We start from the raw sequence: 16,491 nt of genomic DNA, 5'->3' as shown, positions 1-16,491 counted from the left end.
GTGAGGTGCGGGAATTGCGGAATTATGAAATTGTGGAGTTACGGAATTGTGGAATATCCCGAGTGGGGAGGGACACGCAGGGATCATCGATCCAAACTCTGGCCCTGCACAGACACCCCAACAATCCCACCCTGGGCATCCCTGGCAGCGCTGTCCCAACGCTCCTGGAGCTCTGGCAGCCTCGGGGCCGTGCCCATTCCCTGGGGACCTTGGGCAGTGCCCCCTCTGGGGGAGAACCTCTCCAGATACCCAACCTGACCCTCCCTGACACAGCTCCAGCCGTTCCCTGGGTCCTGTCCCTGCTCCCAGAGCAGAGATCGGAGCTGCCCCTGCGCTGCCCTCGGCAGCACCAGCTCAGAAACAGAGCCAGGAAACGCCCCCGACCCGAAAGCAGAGAAGGGCTGAGCATGGCACTAATTAGCATGGGAGGCAAGAGAATCATTAACCAATAAAATACTAATTAATAAAAGAAGTGTGTAACTTGTAGCCAATGAACACAAATTCCTTTGTTTCCCAAAATGCATAAATAGTAAAAAGTTTTGCTAGTTGGGGTGCTTGGTTTGTGGGACACCACGGAGCAGCCAGGCTTGCGCAACTCTGAAATAAATAAATCAGTCTCTCTCTCCCTCTCTCGTGTCATTATCGGCTCCTTTTGCGGACAGCTCTGGTTTCACGCGTGTAAAAACCCAGTCAGCGGCACGAACGCGTTCGGCGCTGTGTTCTCCCTTCCCAGCCGCCGTAGCGGGGGCGGTGCCGGGCGGGTTCCGGGAGGGCCGGAGCGGAGCGGGCGCGATGGTGAGAGCGGGGGGACCCCGGGACCGCCGGGACCCCACCCGGGACCCCCCGCACACCCCGGGACCCCCGGCACGGCCACGGAAGCCGAGCCCGACCCGGGCGGGGGAGAGCGGGCGGGAGGGCGGTCCCCAGCTGAGGCGAGGCCCCCAGGGGATGAGGGCCGGGCCGTCACTGCAGGAGCCCCGTTTATAATTTGTATTAATTTTATCGTAATCGCATTAATTTTTTTTTTTAAATTTTCTTTAACGCTTCTTTCATAACATCGACAATTCATTAATTATTATTTGCCCGTTCATTTGGCTGTGTTTTCTCTTCTGTTGCTTCCTCTCGTTTAACATTGATCATGTTCCGCCCTGTTTCTCATCCCCTGCAATCAACTCCTTCATTCCAATCAGGCTGGGCACAGAGTAAGTTACTCCTTGGCTCTCGCTAACACCCGTGGTAAGGGCTCGTTCGTGTTACTCCGTGTCAGTGGCAGGTGGCTCAGATGAATTTAGGGGCTGCTGGTCAATCCACGCTCCAGGTCACACCCAAATTCCTGGCAAAACCCAAGTCTTTCATCGTTCTCTGCCACTGCTTTATGCTGCAGATACCTGTGACGATTAAACACACTGCAGTGCTGTTCATTTGGTTTGGTTTGCCAAGCTTTTCTGTAATGAATGGGAAGTGAAATGTGATTTTGGGGGAAATGTGGGGCTGAGAGTTGGTCAGCACAGGGAATGTCTGTGTTGAGTGCACACACTGCTGGCACGGTGGGTTGTGTAAGTGGTAGGATAATTTTATTAAACATCGAATACATAACTGGCATTGCACATTTAAGTTCCTTAGGCAGTAGTAGGACAATCTATTGCCACTTAATCAAAATCACTGTTACTCACTTGTTACTCTTCAAAGACCATAAAAAAAGTCTTTCTTTTTTTTTGTTTTCTTTCCTCTCCTGGTTTAGTTTTAGACTGGTCACTCATTGATTAAAAAGCTTTTTTATTGCTTTACTGGTACTTCCAACCATCTGTCTCCTGATGGCTTTGATGGTGGCACTGAGATGTTCTTAATAAAAAAAAAAAACAAACCCAAACCAATCAAAAATACCACCCAAGTTCCCCCTGCCTCTTTGAGGGCTCTTAGCCTGAAGGTAACTGCATGGCCTAAAAATACATGAAAAAAATCTTTAAAAATACAATTTCCTAGCCTAGTTATATTTGTTTATAGAAATAAGTCTGGGCTGTGTCCTTTACAAACACATTTGAGGGTATCATCTTAGGAACTGCCTCACTAACATGAAGTGGAAGATAAAATCCCTTTAATATGGAGCCATTCTTTGAGTTACCAGGGCTGAGTGCCTCCAGATCCAGGGTTTTCCCAGTGCAGTGCCATAACATCCTCTCCCTGCTTTGTAAGCTTCTCATGTCCTTTTTGCACAATTAATTTATCCTGTGTTGCTCACATTATTGCTTTATTTGCAGATTTAAAGCCTGTGCTGTTAAGCCACAGCCTTGCATCATCTCAGTCCTTAATTTTGAAGCCCCCACTACATTTTTATTCTGGCATCTGTTGCATTGAAACTATAAATGTACAGAAGTAACGGGAACACTCTGTGCAGTGACCTGGATTGGCTTCTCTGCAGTGTCCTGTTTGTATTTTGTTGTTACATTTTAGCTTTATTCAGTTTTTCAGTGGTTTCTACAGTGAGGACTGTGAGCACGCTTCCTTTTCTGGTTAGCTGTTAACACATGTTGCAAATTTGCTGCTTTTTAAAAATATCTTGGTATTTTTTTTTTGATAAGGGGAGAGAAACTTGGATGAAGAGTTTTTTAAGAGAAGTGGCTGCAGTTTAGCCAGGTCTGTGCTTGAAACATGTCCTAGAGAAAAAAGAAAATAAGATAGTTTATGGTAGTTCCCAATTTTGTGTAAAATACTTAAGGTAATACAACAGGAATTTGTTATCTTGCACTGTTGGCTTTCAGCAACAAAACACAAATAATTCTGTAACTTGTGTTTGTAAAGCTCCCTCTGATCACGGTCTGGCAAAGACCCTTGTTTCCCTCAGAATAGAGCAGTATTCCATCACCATTCCATCCTTACTTCAGCAGCTTTTAGATCCAAATGCAAAGTTGTGACTCTGCAGAAGACATTGCAGTGCTGACTGTGCCCTAACCCGTGTCTGTAACCCTCTCTCTCCCCTGCCCTGCCCCTGAAGTTGGTGTTGGTGCTGGGAGACCTCCACATCCCCCATCGCTGCAACAGCCTCCCAGCCAAGTTCAAAAAGCTGCTGGTGCCTGGGAAGATCCAACACATCCTGTGCACAGGGAACCTCTGCACCAAGGACACCTATGACTACCTCAAGACCCTGGCTGGGGATGTTCATGTTGTCAGAGGGGACTTTGATGAGGTAGTGTCCATTTTTTTGGGGTATCTTTTACATAAAGGTGATATTTGGGGTTCATTCAATTAAAAGTCATGAATTGAGTTCCTGAGCTTTCCCCTTCTTGGTGTTGCATAGGGTTGGGTTTAAAGAGGAATCTCTAATCTGGGTTTGCTTTTATTTTTCTTTATTTGTAGAACCTGAATTATCCTGAACAGAAAGTTGTGACTGTTGGACAGTTCAAAATTGGGCTGATTCATGGCCATCAGGTGATCCCCTGGGGTGACATGGCCAGCCTGGCACTACTCCAGAGACAGTTTGATGTGGACATCCTCATTTCAGGACATACACACAAATTTGAGGCGTTTGAACATGAAAACAAGTTCTATATCAACCCAGGATCAGCTACAGGAGCCTACCATGCCTTAGAGAAGTAAGTGAATATTAGGGGGATTTTTTTCTTTTTGGTAACAAAACTGAACTACAAACTCCTGAGGGTTGATATTTATGATTTAAATGTCAGGGAGAGGATAATTACAGTTGTGTAACTTACACAGCTGTACTTGCTCAATCTCCTTGACTGAAAGATGAAATACAGCCTCAGATCTCATGTGCTCTACTTACAGAATTAATACCCATTTTTCTTAAAGTGATTTCTGTTAAATATTGGTAAAACACTGCTAAGGGGATTATAGACACACAATCAGTATGAATTTTTTCCTCTCTTTCCAGCAACATCATTCCTTCATTTGTGCTGATGGACATCCAGGCTTCTACAGTAGTTACATATGTCTATCAACTAATTGGAGATGATGTGAAGGTAGAAAGAATTGAGTACAAGAAATCCTAAAAATGTTTTTGCTTGTCTGGTATTTTTACCATCTCCTCCTGAACTGCAAGTTCCAAAACTTGATTGCTCGTTTACAGCCCTGCACTGTCGCTAACAGCTTAACAATGTAACTTCTTGGTCATGAATTTAAACAACCTCGTGTTTGCTTTTCTCTGTATGAATTGATTTGTAAAATATTCCATTAAGATAACTGTCTAAATACCGTTCCTTAATGTTGTAATAAACTCCACTTCATAGAAAAGCTGAGCTTTGTGAGGTGTTGTTGGGGAAGAATGCAGCAGTTGTGGTGGTTTGGTGTTCAGCTTCTAAGGGATGCTTGTACAGGGCTTGAACAAAGACATTGAGGCCTCTGGGACCAGGCTGGGTTTGCTCCAGAATCCAGTTTATATTTAATTTTCTCAATTTACCATTCTCAACTAAGTTAAAGGAGTAAAATGGCTTGAAAGTATTACAATTACCTCATAATTTCACTGTAAACAGTTTGAGTCTTTCTCTGATCAAAGCAGTTCCAAATCTCCCTGTGCTTTCATGGCTGATGATCTCGTTAAATCTGTAACCAGTGAGGAGAGGCTTTCCTTTCTTTGTGGCTCACATCTGACACTCCATGTGTGTGCACTTTGCTCCATGCACAGAGGCTCTCAATGATGTAATTCCATGTGATGTTCTCAAAGCTGCTGAAGATAAATATGGCTTGCTCAAGACAACTGCACCTTGTGGCTCCTCTGTTCCCACAGCTGCAGGGAACTGAATGTATTTAACAGCTCCCCTTTCTCACAACTGCTGTAACTTTCCAACAAAATAGAGTTTTATCTTTGTCTCCCACAGCAGAACGTTTAGAATGGGGGGGCAGTTTCCTTGGCCTTTGGATTATGACTCTTCCATCAGCTGGAACCCTTATTTCTGTGTCATGAACTGACTAAATAACTTATTTCTATTCAAAATAAACCTGCTTTGCCCTGGACAAAAAGACATTTCAGGCTGGTGTCTCAGGAACCTCTGGCTAATTGCACTTCATGCAGTCAGAGGTAGGTTGAAAAGAAAACCTTGGCACAAGTTATTAAAGGAATTTTATTGACTGGAACATCAGTTGATTGACAAACTCATAATTAAGAGGTTTACAGAATACTGTAAGGGGCAAAAACTGATGAATAAGTTTATTTTTTAATTTATATTGTAAGGCCAAAATTGACACATAATTTTATTTTTACTGTAAGGCCAAAATTGATACGTAAGTTTATAAAATTACACTTAAAATTTGTCTGCAAAGTATTTTACATGAAGCACACCCCCTGCAGTTTTATAAAAGCTTATCACAATGATGGCAAGGTTATGTTGTTGTGAGTGACATCTCAGAGTGGTCCTGACAGCAGGCCTGAGCATGGAGAAATACAGAAGTAAAGGAAATAAACGTTACTCCTTCCCAAAGTTAAAGTGCTGAGTATGAACTGTTGACTACAAACAGGAAATTCTGCTGTGAATCTGAACTGTTTTCAGGGGGATGGAGAATGGAGGAGAAGCAGCCTAGAACAGCTGAAAAAATGTGGAGAGGTTGTGGACTCTCTTGGTAAAAGCTTTGGGGTTTTAGTCTGATGTTCTCTTGACCAGGACAAGAGTTCTGAATGCACAGCCCCTCCTCCTGCCAGGAGAGGGAGGAGGGGAAAGGGTAAATCTCAACCTAATTTATGGCAGTTCCAGGACACAGGACCCCTCTGATCCAGTCAGGTACGTCTGGAAGGTCAAAGAACAATGTTAATAGGGCTTAGGAAAATGGGATATGATCCAAGACCTGGGAAGGTCCTTGGAAGTGTGAGGGTTAGCATGGCACAGACTTGGTTCAGGTAAAATGAATTATTTGAATTGATGAAGGGATGTTTTATTGTATACAATACATGTTACTGAAGTAGATCAGCTAAAAAGTATTTTTGCAAAAAGTTGGGTGAAAATCTTCAGAGAAAAAAGGAGAAAATACTGCCTGAAATGCAGAAGTGGTTTGTTTTACCTGCAGAAGATCAGATGCTGGGATGTCTGCCAGAGCAGGATTCCCACATTTCTCTTGATACTCTTGAATCAGGACCGTTGCATCATCAAGACTGTAGGAGGCAAAAGCTGATCAGCTTTGTCAGATGAAGCTCTCTAAAAAGCCAATGATTTAAACAACAAGTAGAAAAACAAAGTATGATCCCATAGTTTTGAAGTCAGATGGGTCCTGCCATTTCCCAGTAGAGAAAACAAGCCTGGCTTTTTCCCTGGGCTGTTAATAAAATCAATATATTCTAGAATTTAAATGTTTGTTGGTTCCTGTCCCAGTTTGAGTGTGGGATAAATGGTAACCCTCCCAGCCCGAAGGTTTGGGCTCTGGCCTGAGTGCCCCCAGATGTGAGAGGAGCCCAAGTGCTGTGAACCACCCACAGGTGAGTGGGGCCCAACCCAGGACCTTTTGTGATTTAAGTGGAGCACAAGAGGTGCTTTTAATTCTTGAAAACTTAGTGGCAAAACCACCAATTCCCAAGTCTTCAGTACAGGCAGCTCATTAATTTTTTTCTGAGTGTTCTTATTGCTGAAGCTGTGACTCTGTGATGCCCCCCTGAGCTGGATTCACCTAAAGGTAAGGTCAAGATTTTGATTATTTCACTCTGGTTGCTTCCATTTTAACTGCATTTCATCTGCTGCTAGTCCAGGTTTAACAATCTCTTACTTGGTCTTGAATAGCTGTAAAACTCTGTCCTAAGTATCCAAAGTAGTGAGGTGAGATTTATTTATTTAACTTAGCAATACTTCAAAACCCCTTAGACACCAAGTACTAGAGAACCTCCAAACAGATGAAAATCAAATAAAGGTGAGATTTAATTCCTGTAATTACTACCAGTTACACCTGGTTTTTTACCATTTATTAACTTACCAGTTATTTTTGGCAAAATAATCCACCAGCCCTTTTATTCTGTGGGTGTTTATCAGGTGTTGCTTCAAGAGTGGGTAATACTTGGTTTTCCAGAACTGTTCATAGAGCTTCTCATTGATGATACTGTCCAAAACCAAAGAGCTGATCTGTAGATTTAAGTTTTAGTAATGAAAAGTATTAATATTTTAGACAAAAGAGATTTTACTTTTGAATGGTAAGAGCTCATAGTTTTCATACTGGACTCTATAGAGAATGGGGTTTTTTTTACATTTTGGTTTTTTTTAAGTGCTGTGAAATGGCAGATTTTCTGAAAACTGATCCCACATTCAGAGAGGGAAATGAGTTAAACTTGCCCATAGGGAGGCAGCTGAAGGCAAGGCAAAAGTGCAGTTTCCTAAATCCTTTGGCCTTTTAGCTTCAAATATTTATTTCAAAAAAACAAGGTGGTTCTGCTGCCCTCCAAACAGGGGCAGCCCAGAACACAGCACTGGGTATATCCAAGAAGTTTTTCAGTTGCACAACATAAATAAAAATGTATTTTACAAGTATTTGACATTTTTTGAGCATTCTGTTAAGTAAGGCTGGATAAGATCAGAGGAGAGAGAAAAGAAGGTCCTGTGTACATTTATCTATCAAAAAAGCCTCCAACTCAAAGGGAAGTGAAGTAAACTTTATTTATTTACCTGGGAAGCAAATGCTACCAGTTCTCCAGTGTCCATGTGTTCATCTATTTGTTGCAGCACAGTTTCTTTCTTACACGTTGATAACAAACTCTTGTGAAAATAAGTTACAAAACATTATTATTCTGTGCTTGATTCAAGTAGGAACTCTCCTTCCAGAACAAATACTTGATTTATTCAGAAATATTTTGAAATTCTAGGTGCAAACATAGAATTATCAAACCAGGATCTGTGTGGTTGGATGGAAAGTGTTGCTTTTAACTCTCAAATGGTGTTTTGCTGTAGCTGTCACAGAATTTTTTGGCTGAATGTTTTACACTTAAGCTGTGATTTGGGGAAACCTTCTGAGCGTAACTTTAATGACCAGAAGCCTAAGAATTTAAGGTGCCTTAACTGGTCCCAGTTTGCTCGTGACAAATATGGGAACAGCCTATAATGCTTCATCAGGGAGAACAATGCAGAACATAAATTAATAGAAACAAATGAAGAGAGAAAGGAAAATGTCAAGGCTCGTGGATGGTGAGGATATGGCTTTAAGGCAAAAGGTTTATGTCAGAACTTGTGGTACCTATCAAACATCTTCCTTGGAAGTCAGGAGCTTTCAACTCAACACTCTTCCAAAGTAGGATTTAGTATTTTTCTTATGATCTGCTATGGCTTGGGTTTTGCTGGGTTTTTCCCCACGTGTTTTATGGGTGGGATCCCATAAAACATCCTCAAAGTCTCTAAAGGCAAAATCATATGACAAAGCTACTGGGGATGACTGGAGCTTTAAAACAAAAAAGAAGAGGAAGTGTTCACATGATCCCTTTAGAAGCCTTTGGGGGTGGGAAATGTTGAGCATTCATCAGCAGGGATGTGTTTAAGTTAACTGGAATTCTGAGTTACCACCTTTGACAGTCTCTGGTGAGCAGGACATGCTTAAAGACATTTCCCTTGCAGAGACAGGACATAAAACTTGTTATTTACCTGGATTTGCTGCTCTCGCTTCTCAGAGTGAGGAATGACCAAGAGGCACCCCAGGGCAAAAGCTGGGAGGTCCAGCTGGGTGTATTGTTTAGCAATTCCAATGATATCCAGGTCAGCCAGGACAGGACACCTTCAGGAGATCAGGAGGGAAGGTCTCAGCTGTGATTTGTTTAACTGGATGGCTCAGTGCTGCCAGCACAACTGCCCTGAGATTTGTAAGTCAGGTAGAGCAACGCATTTCTACCTCACGTTAATTTCAGAAATGGCCAAGCAAGTTGAAATTTCACTGAATACAAATGCATGGGGATTTTCTAGCCTGAAAAAAATCTCAAATCCCAACTCCAGTTTCTCTTTCTAAGTAGCCAAGGTCCTATTTTGAGGGGAATTGCTGGCCAACTGTTGGCCCAGAGCAGAGCTTTGGTACAGATACCTGCACCAAAGGATCCAGTGTAGGATGCCTTTCAAGATAATCTTTAAGGTCCCTCCCAACCCAAACCTATTTCCTAACTAACTTTTGGTTCATGTCAGGCTCTTTGAGCGCTGGTGGTTCTTTTGAGCAAGTGAGAGCACTGTGGTGAATCAAATAATGAAACAATGTGCCTTTTACACTGTAAAGGCAATGCCAGTCTGGTTTATGGACAGGGTGTTTAGGAGCAGAGTTAGGTCAGCACTGTGAACTCACTTGAGCAGAAGCACAAAGCACTCCCGGCACTCCTGGAGCTGTCTGGGACTCGGTGGACACGAGGCTGAGAAAGAAAGAGAACGAGGTGTAGTAAATCTACAACCAAGTTACTCCAGGAGCAGGACAGTGAGTTACAACCCCTACCTGTGAGGAAGGGGGACAGGACCACACTGCGCCAGGCTTGACTGAAGCTGGGAATCTGTTGGCAACAAGGTTTCTTTCAAGTAACAGCCAAAAGCAGGTGTAACCAAGTGTGTTATAAACACAGACACCCCAACCCACTGCACCTGGAAGAAGGATGTTGATGTTCCTTTTTATTTATCCTGGATGAATTATTCCCTAACATTGCTGTCCTTATCTCAGAGTCTTAAGATTTAGGCATATTCTGACTGATGGCAAAATGATTTTGTCCAATGTTTACTGATATATTGCACTGTCATAAAAATAATAGGAATTCAAAGAGAATCTTTTCATGGCTGACATGCAAAGACTCTAAGTTTTTGTTAAGTGAAGAAAAAGATGAGAAGCCAGCCAATATTTGCTTACCTCCCATAATGAAGGAATCCCAGTAATTGCAACCAAAACTCTTCTTAGATACTGAATCTGGAAAAAAAAAACCATTCAAGTACTTTGGTGTTTCTGAAGATTTGGCAATAATCCACAGGACTGCATTTAGCTTGTTTTGTCTGCAGGATGCAAACTTAAGAGTTTCTTAAGGTACTTTCTCTGTATTCCTTTGATACCTATGGAAATATGCTTTGTAGTTTAGTAAATTAAATTATCAACCACACTGCCAGGTACATCTGTTACCTCCTTAGGCTGCAGCAACTTTACATAATGTTTGACAATCACAGGCAATTAAGATTCTGAATGCCAACAATCAGGATTTCCATCACATTTTAGGGGTCATGTTTTGTGTATGTATATATGTACATACATGTATGCACAGTTTGCATATATTTGCACACAAGAATGTGCCTGTTTATGTTATAAAATGATAATAACATGAAGAAAATTATCAATTTATTCCCACAGGATTTACTCTGAACGGCTTTTCAAAAAATGGAAGTACAACAATTTCAGATCAAAATTCAATGCTAAGACACAAGTTCCTCAGATCTTCACCAGTTCAGTATCTCAGAGCCCAAAGTAACCATGGTTTATGATTTCTGTATCTATCCCATTCTTCAGCATAACCCCAGCCTTTTTCTCACCTTGCTGAAGGACTTATCCTTAAAAATTCCTTACCATATTGAAGCCCAGGAGTTTCTGTAGGAGGCCATTCCAGAGCTGAGAATCATACACTTTGTATTCTAAACTAAGCTCTGTCACCAGTCTCACAGCCTGCAGGGGAGCAAGGACACGCTGCATTTTAACAGAAATTCATGATCTTCAAACCTTTACAAGCCACTTTCAAAATTATTTTACACACAGTAGGAACAAAACCTAAACCATCTAAATGGGGTATAATTTTATCTTCTAACTGCAGGAAGGGTAAAGCTTTTATCTGTCATCTCCAGAAAACATTGAAGCAACATCTTTTAAGAAAAGCCTGTGCTTTGCAGAGAGGTGTAGATTCACAGTGTGTAACAAAATTTACAAAGGATTTAAAAATCCTACCCTGGGTTCGTGACTGTGGTTCTTCCATAGCCCTTTAATCATGCCTTCCTTGGGACTCTTGTGGAATGATTCATAAGTAAATGGAATATTCAAAATCTCAAACTCTGCCAGATAAATGCAGCACTTCAGAAAATACCTGTGAAAATAAACCCCCAAAGCAGGAGTTAAGTGATGTTTATATTTAATCCACATATTCAAGCTCAGGATAACACTGAAAAGTATCCTTCTGTTGCTTTAATAATATGGATAAAATTCATCTTACTTGACTTTCTCAATGGGTTTCTTGAAGAGTGATTCCACAGTGTTGGTATCTGCCAGGTAGAGCAAACACCTGAATGCTCTCGTCCTGTGAGCAAATGTCAGCTGAGTGTCACCAAAGGGCTGAGGGGAAAAACAGTCCCAAAGTCACAACAATTGGCTGAACAACTGGAGAGGATCATCCTAGAGGTATATAACCCTCTAGGTTTTCTAGATTTAAGATTATTGGTGCAGGCAAGAAAAATATATTTGAATATTTGTGATATATAATATCACAAATATAATTATTAAGTGTGGAAAAACTGGAGGTTAAGGTTCTGTTGAAACAATTTTACCACTTTCCTTTATTCCACCCAAAGTGAGCCAATGCCTTACACCAGCTTAAGGCACACTCTAAAAAATGTTTAGTGAAGTTGTTTCAGATAATATCAGCAATAAGTTTAGAAAACCCAGAGTTCAAGGGCTGCTCTTGGCAGTCAATAGCAAAATTCAATGAAAATCCCAGTTTTAACCCAAAGGTTGGTGAAGGGGGGAAACACAGAGCTCATACAAATCACAAACCATCCAAAACACAGATGCAAAGGCCATAGGTTGAAGCTCTTGCAGTTAAGCAGACAACATTTGATTTCAATAAGAGGTGAAAAGCTAAAATAAGAATTTAGCAACTCACAGATGTGACAGATGTTGTAATTGCAAAAAGCATTCTTGAACTGTAATCCATCGGGCGAGACTGAAGGAGGTAAATAACTCTGCAAAAATGGGTTTGTTTTTAATGCAAGCACAGCTACTGAAATACAACACATCAACAGTCATTGAAATGTAAATATTTCACTGTCAAAAAGAGCAAGGATAAGTTATTCCAAGGATATGAAAAAGGAGGGGAAAACCTCCAAAAATCTAGTCTTAAGCACTTGCATCTGTAAGTTATTGTCAATGGCACTTCGTGGCATAAATAAATATTGGATGATTCAAAAGTGATGTCAGCAGAAAGTAAAAATAAGAACAGTGAGCTCTGAATCACACACATATCAGTTTCTTGAAAGATCCATTTTTAACTGGCAAGTTAAAGATAATTCACCATATTACAGGTAAGACAACACACGTACCTTCGGAGTTCCTCATCCTCCTGTACCTCTCCAAAGATATCTTGGGTTTTCTTTAAAAAGAAATGAAAATTTAGATGAGTTTTCCACATTGCTTGGATAAATAGCTGGGTCATATCCCTGCTTAAAGCCTGGAATCAGTGTTTGATGAGGCTGATATATTTACAAGTGCTTTACTCCTTCAGGCTGGCTACACAGCACCAAGGGGAAGGTTTTAATCTCTACACAGACAGAAGGGAAAGCACTTCAAATCCTTCTCACCAGAGACAGCAGTGTGCTATTTTAGGAAGGTATTGAAATCTTAAATAGATTCAGGAGTACTACAGGCAATTTGTGTAGAATAACCTCAATTTTTTTGAACGAGTGGAGGAAAAAAAAAAACCTTCATATTTTATGTAACTGGTCATTTTCCTTCAAACCCCAAAGTGATGACTTACCCCTGAGGGTGGTGTGCTTGGACACAGCCATTTAGCCAGAAGTTTGTCATAAATTTTGTTCATATCCAAGTTGTTAATCTCAGCTATCTCCTTAGCTGCCACATGGATATCTACAGGAAGAGGTGCAGACAATGTTCTTTCCAAACCAGCATCACCTTGCTTGGGGTTTTTTTAAAGAGCTTCTCTTTGCTCCTTTGAGCCTGGATTATGAAAACTCACCTGGATAATCTCTGCCAGCTGGATTTTGGAATCTTTGGTCTATACTGTGGTGTTCATACAGTAAAACAATCAGATTTGCTGGTTTCCCAATGGACTTTAGATGTTCCCCAGTGTTCAAGTTATTTGTTATCAGGACATTTTCTGTTGCTGCTCTCTTATATTGCAAGTGTAAGTTCCTCTGGAGGACTTCTGCTTTCTCACATGGCTTATCCTTTAGCAAAACACCACAGTTTTACATTAAAAAGCCTCTTTTACTAAAAAGCACAAGAAAAAGTAATCTTAACTTTTTACAGACAGGATCTGCTTTTCAGAGGTGTCTCCACACCTGTACCCACAGATATTTTTTTCTGCAGACAGAGAGGATTAACCCTGTTGCTCTAGCTAGGAAAGGTATTTTGAAAAAAATTGCAAAGCTATGTTGTGAAAAAGCCAAATAAAATATGTGGCAGTAGGTAAAATGAAGAGATTTTAGGGTAAAATGGAGAAGAAAAAAAGATTATTATTAAAACTCGTGGCTGCTCAAATTTTAGTTTAATTTCAGTTTAATCTGGGCACAATTCTATCTGATCATGTGACTAAATAGAGATAACTATTTAGTGTTCTTTGTGCCTCAACAACTCCATAGGAAGTTTGATATTTATGATCAAAGATGAGATTCTTATTCACCTTTCCCTGAGAAAGGAAACCATGTAAAAACAAGCCTGAGAATCAAGTCAAAGCACATTTTTTTAAAATATAACACTGCAAACAGCTAAAGAATCTTGGAACTCTGAGCAAAAATTAATAATGCCATTGATCAAAGCTGGGTCAGGTTCCACCTCATTCTCCTGCAGCACGAAACATGCACACAACAGGAGAAAGGACAAATTATTCTTCCCTGAAACTGCTTATTTTTTGTCCAAGCTCCAAGAAGACTAAGTCTGATTTTTGCAGGGTGTTAACAGGAGAATGTTTCAAGACAGAGAGGATTCTTCTGGGGGGTCACTTCCCCAAAAGTATTTCTCATATCAGGGTTGGTTATGGTACAATTTACACTCCACTGCCCAAACCACCGAAAATTAAAATACAAACTTAAGTATTTTGTAATTTTTTGTAATAATTCCACAACAGTCTGGCAAGCAGTTTCCATTACCTGAGCTGTAGCACTCTTTAGCCACTTCTCAGCCAGATGGAGACAGAATTTCAATGCCTGGACATGGTCAGGACCTTTTTAAAGATAAAAAAAAAAGGAAGGGAAAGAAGTAAATAAATTAAGTTTTCATTAATCTTTCCTACAGTATATCCTATACCCATTTTATTTTGAAGAATTTAAAAAAAATTAGAAGCTATTTAAAATATTAGGAAAACTCTTGTGTCTAAAGAGCAAAAAAATATTATTTATTTGGATTCAAATAGCAGAAAAGGTAATTAAACTGGGCTGAAATATTGGCTTTTGGTGGAAAACATGTCTGAAGATGGTGTGAACATGGAGAAACTTTTGGCAAGACAACAGGGCCAGGCTGGATGGGGCTTGGAGCAACCTGGTCCAGTGGAAGGTGTCCAGGTTGGAATAGAATTGGTTTGGGCTGGAAGGACCTTCAAGCCTTTCTATGATTCTATAAAAAGAGGGAGAAAAAGGATTTGATGGTGGTGCTGTGACATCAAATGGCTGTTGGTCTAACCAACTGCTCAAAACTGGATGCAGGAGCATTTTCATCCTCAAACTTTGTTGGGTGTTATTCAAGATCAGTGAACAAATGTTCGCTCACACCCTCACTCTGCTGGTCCCAAGCCTTTTCTCCCCCCATTCCTTCCCCCATCGCATTTGCAACCCACCTGTGGGGAATTCCTGGGCAATCTTGTGAGCCATGGCCACAGCCCACTCTGGATTGACTATGGACAGCATATAGGACTGAAGTGCCTGCACAGTTTTTATGGTTTCCTTGTTAACAATGGAGGTACAGCCACTGTTTCTCATTTCGAATATTTTTGGTTTCAGTTTTTTTTCAAAGACATGTCGAACTGCAGACATGTGGAAGGTATCCAGGGAAACCTGGAAAAATGTTAAAGTAGATTAAGAGTTGTCAGAGCTTCTACAGCGAGGCCAACATCACACACAAGAAAGATGAAAACTTCTTTTTTTGGGGTGTGGGGGAATAATGTTTAAATAAATTCCTTCAAGCTGTTACTTTACCTTCATTAGCTTGGAAATCAACAGAAGTGTTGGGAAGGTTTCCTCACTGAGCTCTGCAGCTGAAAGGGAAAAATCAGTTGCCTGTGAAAGTGTCACAATCCACTGGCAGCTTCCTCTGTGAAATTAAGCACTTTCTGTTTATTGGTGGATGGGGACCTCCATTGGGAGAGAAAGGATATGATTGTAATTATCCCCACTGGCCTGGGAAGTGGGATACATGGATAAATTTTAGAGATCCCAGGAAAGAATTTGAGGACAAACCCTGCATTGTATTTATCATCTTAGCTCCTCTGGGCAGCAATCTGGGAGCACAAGTGCTTTCAGAAGTACTTGGGATGAAAACTGCATTAACAAAGAATTACAGTTAATATACAACATATACTGTAGCACTTTAAATGTCACAGATAGCAGAGAAAGGGAATGTGATATAAATATATATATATATGGCCATAAAAAATGCTGAACTTACATATAATGTTCCAGAAACACTGGGAAGTTCTGAAGAACAGCAGGTGAAAGGGCAGCCTGGTGTGAGCAGCTGGAGACAAGGGAATCATCTGCTCCAAAAGATATTGGTGTTCTAGGTCCACTGGTGGAGAAATTCTTGAATAAGATTTCAGATGCTTGAGGAGGCTCAAAGCCTAGGGGGAGGAAAAAAAAAAAGAAAGAAAATATAAATAAACAAACTATAAATCCTGGAGGCAATTTTTTGGGGCCAGTTGTTAAATACCTGCAGACTTTTTGTCCCTGCTACAAGAATTGCTGAGAAACTATTAGAAATCACTTTTTTTAAGGCTGTTTTCTGAGGGAAGGATGTGTACGTGGAATAATTCAACTGATTTCAACAGTTCTGAATGAATAATAAATAGACAAAGCAGAAATGAGATGCCATTAGCAAAGTAACACATCTGGACATACCTGGCTCAGCTGGATGCTGGTGTTCTTCTCATCAGCACTCTGGATAACTCTCAGGACAATTTCCAGAGTTTCATAGTCATAAGGATCCAGCTGTTCAAAATAATCATCTATTTGATAAGATGTTACATGATTTGTCTTATAAAAACATACAAGTGAGTTAATTTTTCCCAGTTTTAATACCTGTTAATTACCAGTTTTAATTACTGTTTCTTCAGTGTTATGTCAATATAAGCAGCATGACATAATTATCTAAAATGCATTCTTAAATCCTAAAAAAAGTCATCAGGATTTTCAAGAAAGACCAAAGACGTGCTGAAAACAACAACAAAAAAAACCCCAACAACCAAAAACCCACCCCACAAAAAACCCCAACCCTTCAAATACAAAACCAAACCCCATCCAAACAAAAAAACCACTTCCAACGTATCGTTTTTACCCCCACCTATTTTTAATGCAGAACTTATCCAGTGTACTTAGAAATTACTTTTTAAAAAAATTATTTTCTGGCTGGTTGTATTTAAGGGAA

The 16,491-nt window shown here is 40.5% G+C and overlaps 2 protein-coding genes across 8 annotated transcripts in view; one reads left to right on the top strand and one right to left on the bottom strand.

Moving 5' to 3' along the window:
• Nucleotides 1-735: 735 nt before the first annotated feature.
• On the top strand, nt 736-4,976 carry VPS29 (VPS29 retromer complex component). Of its 3 annotated transcripts, XM_039561214.1 has the most exons (5): nt 750-795; nt 1,191-1,202; nt 2,993-3,184; nt 3,355-3,590; nt 3,890-4,976. In XM_039561214.1, the coding sequence occupies exons 1-5, from the start codon at nt 793-795 to the stop codon at nt 4,005-4,007; spliced, it is 561 nt and encodes a 186-aa protein (XP_039417148.1). In that variant the 5' UTR covers nt 750-792; the 3' UTR covers nt 4,008-4,976. The 3 variants fall into 3 exon arrangements, with proteins under 3 accessions (XP_039417149.1, XP_039417148.1, XP_039417150.1); XM_039561215.1 differs by lacking the exon at nt 1,191-1,202 and having other exon boundaries at nt 736-795; nt 3,890-4,968; XM_039561216.1 differs by lacking the exons at nt 750-795; nt 1,191-1,202 and adding an exon at nt 1,226-1,390.
• Nucleotides 4,977-5,057: 81 nt separating this feature from the next.
• KNTC1 (kinetochore associated 1) overlaps nt 5,058-16,491 on the bottom strand; it is a 31,994-nt gene continuing 20,560 nt past the window's right edge. For 3 of the 5 annotated variants that reach the window (XM_039561210.1, XM_039561211.1, XM_020584532.2), the window contains exons 45-64: nt 15,966-16,055; nt 15,517-15,688; nt 15,048-15,106; nt 14,690-14,906; nt 14,007-14,080; nt 12,875-13,085; nt 12,656-12,765; nt 12,222-12,271; nt 11,786-11,864; nt 11,120-11,238; nt 10,858-10,993; nt 10,486-10,581; nt 9,784-9,840; nt 9,382-9,436; nt 9,238-9,301; nt 8,556-8,685; nt 7,590-7,679; nt 6,907-7,052; nt 6,007-6,097; nt 5,058-5,735 (exon numbers count right to left, since the gene is read on the bottom strand). In XM_039561210.1, the coding sequence (XP_039417144.1) occupies nt 5,688-5,735; nt 6,007-6,097; nt 6,907-7,052; nt 7,590-7,679; nt 8,556-8,685; nt 9,238-9,301; nt 9,382-9,436; nt 9,784-9,840; nt 10,486-10,581; nt 10,858-10,993; nt 11,120-11,238; nt 11,786-11,864; nt 12,222-12,271; nt 12,656-12,765; nt 12,875-13,085; nt 14,007-14,080; nt 14,690-14,906; nt 15,048-15,106; nt 15,517-15,688; nt 15,966-16,055 (2,094 nt within the window). In that variant the 3' untranslated portion in view covers nt 5,058-5,687. Of the gene's footprint in view, nt 5,736-6,006; nt 6,141-6,906; nt 7,053-7,589; nt 7,680-8,555; nt 8,686-9,237; nt 9,302-9,381; nt 9,437-9,783; nt 9,841-10,485; nt 10,582-10,857; nt 10,994-11,119; nt 11,239-11,785; nt 11,865-12,221; nt 12,272-12,655; nt 12,766-12,874; nt 13,086-14,006; nt 14,081-14,689; nt 14,907-15,047; nt 15,107-15,516; nt 15,689-15,965; nt 16,056-16,491 lie in introns of those variants that run through there. The other 2 variants (XM_039561212.1, XM_039561213.1) reach the window with 2 other exon arrangements.

The sequence above is a fragment of the Corvus cornix genome, chromosome 15, assembly GCF_000738735.6.
Source record: "Corvus cornix cornix isolate S_Up_H32 chromosome 15, ASM73873v5, whole genome shotgun sequence".
In the NCBI taxonomy this organism is placed as follows: Eukaryota; Metazoa; Chordata; class Aves; order Passeriformes; family Corvidae; genus Corvus; species Corvus cornix.
This window is presented reverse-complemented; position numbering and strand designations above follow the sequence as displayed.